This window comes from Zea mays, chromosome 5 (genome assembly GCF_902167145.1).
Source record: "Zea mays cultivar B73 chromosome 5, Zm-B73-REFERENCE-NAM-5.0, whole genome shotgun sequence".
Lineage (NCBI taxonomy): Eukaryota > Viridiplantae > Streptophyta > Magnoliopsida > Poales > Poaceae > Zea > Zea mays.
The window spans coordinates 146,731,302-146,734,724 of NC_050100.1; the positions used below are offsets into that span (position 1 = coordinate 146,731,302).

The 3,423-nt window shown below is 51.3% G+C and overlaps 1 protein-coding gene across 1 annotated transcript; it reads right to left on the reverse strand.

Moving 5' to 3' along the window:
• Positions 1-574: 574 nt before the first annotated feature.
• On the reverse strand, positions 575-2,709 carry LOC100281364 (uncharacterized). Its single transcript, NM_001350185.1, has 4 exons — positions 1,771-2,709; positions 1,390-1,480; positions 1,123-1,249; positions 575-1,013 (listed from the first exon to the last, which is right to left on the reverse strand). Exons 1-4 carry the CDS (start codon positions 2,436-2,438, stop codon positions 841-843), a joined length of 1,059 nt encoding a protein of 352 aa, NP_001337114.1. The 5' UTR covers positions 2,439-2,709; the 3' UTR covers positions 575-840.
• Between the last annotated feature and the right edge of the window lie 714 nt (positions 2,710-3,423).

A 3,423-nucleotide genomic window follows, 5' to 3' on the forward strand; every position in this document is an offset into this window, starting at 1 on the left:
CGACGCGCGCGGGAAACCACAGCGATGCGCGCGCGTGAGTGGATTGGGGGAACCTTGGTTCGCGCAAATATGCGGGGCAAGAGGCTGTGGATGCGGGGTGGCGAAAAAATTGGGAAAGGAATCGCGGTCTATTGGAGACGAGAAATCGCCGGTTGAGCGCTAAAAATAGTTTTGGGGTGCTCTTGGAGATCTCTTAATCCTCCCTAAATTCCGTATAAATAACGTAAAATACTACCTAATAGCTCCATAATCTAATTTGTTTCCCTCAATTTGGCCTCGTCCTTGATAGGAAGGACGACACACAACTGAACTATGGTCAACATCTTGAAATAAAAGTTCTCTCAATATTTCTAAGCTAAACGAAGCAACCAAAAATCCTTATGTTTTACTAGGAAGGAAGGACCGGGGTACTCAACGATTTCCCGAGGCAATGGTATATATCTAAAATAAGTTTACACCAAAAGCACGACATTTGCAGTTGTAAAAAATGACTTGAACACCTGAAGAATCCGATCACCTTTTGGAGGGGAGAAAAAAAATCTTTACCAACACAAACGGTAAGCCCGTCCAAATAACCAAATACATTCATTCATTCACAACAAAGTCCCCATCCCAGCACGACTGCCGTTTCTTTTTCTTTTTTGCTAGGGACGAAGAGGAGGAATACATCACATATACGAATTAATTAAGACTGCACAGAAATAAAATCAATAGGCTAATAACAGGCGCGTGTATTTGCACGCACGACGAACAACTTGTCTGAGAAAAGGAGGAACCCGGCACAAAGTTCGGTGCTGGTTGTTGTGGCACTGCCAATTGAACGCCTCCGCCCTCGATCTGCTATCGAATGGCAGCGCCCTCGCACGCGAGCAGCTCTTGCCTGGCCTGCATGGAGGCGGCCGCGGCGATGTCGGCGCCGCCGGTGGTGGCCACCTTGATCTGCTGCTGCTGCTGCTGCTGCTGGTACACATGGCGTAGCCGCTCGATCTCCTTCTTCAGCGCCTCTTGATGAGCTGCATATATTGTTGTTGTTAATTACACGTTGCATTCAATACTCTGCGGTCTGCGCCTGCTAATAATCTGAACAGAATGGTCTGATCTGAATTCTGATAGCATACATACCATCCTTGAAGATCTTGTCTTGGGCGAGCGCCGCGATTCGTTGCTTGAGGTGGCTGTTGCCGACGGTGAGCAGCGATCGCTGGTGGTCGAGGAAGGCCACGCGAGGGGACAGCGCTGACACCTCCATCTGCGACAGCGACGAGAGAAGGTCAAACAAATGGATCGGATCTCAGAACACATGGCTCAAGTGTGTTGGAGGGGCTGCAGGGGCGCGTTCCAAGACCAAGAGCTGGCTAGCCTGAGAAGAGAAGTGCGTGCATGGGTCACCTGGAGACCGGTGACACTCCGTTCGAGCTCGGAGATGTACTGTAGCTTCCTGACTCGTGACCTTTGCGCTGACTGCCTGTTTGCTAATATCCTGAAACCCAAGGGAACAGAGAAATCGAAACTATTGCTTGGCCATTCTGATTTGAAATATGTTAATCTAAGAGATGAACAGCAAAAACGACAAATTAAAGGCACTCCGATCCTGAGTTCTGACTTCTGAGACCGGGCAGTCACAACTCACAAATTACATCTTCAATTTTTCTTTTTCTTTTTTTTTTATAAAAAAACTACTGTTTGGCCGCCATGGTAGATCCGTAGACGAATGGAAAAGACGACCACTACTAGTTAAAAAATGTACTAGCTAGCAGAGTTGCCACTAACCTCTTGACCCTTTTGGGGTCAGCGGCGACGCCGTCCGCGGCGGCGCGCGACGAGGCGGCCGACCCGTCGTCGTCCGCGTCCGCGTCGGCGTCCGCCACGTCCATGAGCTGCGCCGCGTCCCCGGCGGAGACGGCCGGCGCGTCGACGTCGGAGAACATGGACATGAGCTGGTCGTCGTCGAGGCGGTCGAAGCCGTCGCCGCCGATGACGTCTTCCATGGGCAGGGCCTCGAGGAACGCGGCCGAGTCGCTCGCCGAGCGGCGGTGCGCGCCGCGTCTGGCCGCGGCGAACCCCAGGAACTCCCCCGCCGCCGACCAGTGGTCCTGCGGCGCGGCGCCCCCCGGCGCCCTCGGCGGCAGCTGCGCCATCACCTTTGTTTCGGCCGGGGTCGGAGAGTGGAGCGCGCGGCCTGCTTCTTGCCGGCACCGTTGCCGCTGCCGCTGGTCCTGCCGATCTGGGTGCTTGCGATATGTGAAGCTAGCTAGCTGTGTGTATATGGTTATTGGTTGCAATTGCAATTGCAAGCAGGCAGGCAGGGTGTAGGTGGAGAGATATATGGTGTGTGTGTGTGTGAGTGCACATGCATGGGGGGATGGCCTTGTGAGGTGGGGCACTGCGTTTGCAATATTGCATGAGATGAGAGAGACTGCTTGCATTGCATCGATCATGCTGCATGTGGTCTAGGGCTACGCTGCATATCAAGGTCCACGGAGATATGGTAGGTTAGGTGGTTAAGAGGAGTACTCTAATGCAATGCCTAGGGCAATAATAATTCCAAATTGTTACCTACTAGACGAAATGAATTACTATTCCAAGCTAATTAATAACCTTCGTACTCGCAAGCATTGTTTTGATACTTATTAAGCAAGAGAGGTGTAATTAGGTATAACATCTCCAAGAGACTCTTTATTTTTTGAATAGAAAGAGAATTCCTCTCCCAATGGATCGAACTCTCCAATTTTCTTTCCACCAAACCAGCCCTTATTTGTTTAAATTTATTATGGGAGACAAGAAGGGGTTGCAAGTAGGAGGGGCAAGGGTGCGTGGCACATGATGGGGGAGGGGGGGGGGGGGGGGGGGGGGGGGGGGGGGAGCATAGACAGCTAGCAACAGCTAATAGGTGAGAGGCTGTGGAGGAAGATGCATACACACATGATGGACGAGTAGAAATGTACGTAGAATATATATATAGACATAGACCGACCGGTACTGGTTAGCCAGTGGTACTTGTAAATCCTCTGGTACACAAGATGGAGCTGCGCTAGCTGCATGCAAATGGTTAAGCAAATGTCTGAACCACGTGCTGCTGGACGCCGCCTGGACCAGAGACACAGACAGAAGTTTGCATGCATGCATGCTCGTCTGCGATTCAAATTCGGCATCGATTTACGTTCCTGATCCATATTCTGGCGTGGAGACGGATCAGATAAGCAAGCCCCATGAAACATTGCTGTCCAAGGGACAAGACCAAAATACATTAGGTTTGTTTGCTTAGAGAGCACACAGAAATTTTACCAACTTCCTTGCAAGTAAACAAGCAAGCACCCCAGTTTAGTTTTGCGCGCGTAGAGAGAACAAGTGGCAGGGCAGGCTCAAATAATAATGCGTTGCCCCCCTCCCTCCCATGGCCATGTGCCCGCTGGGCGCAGGACA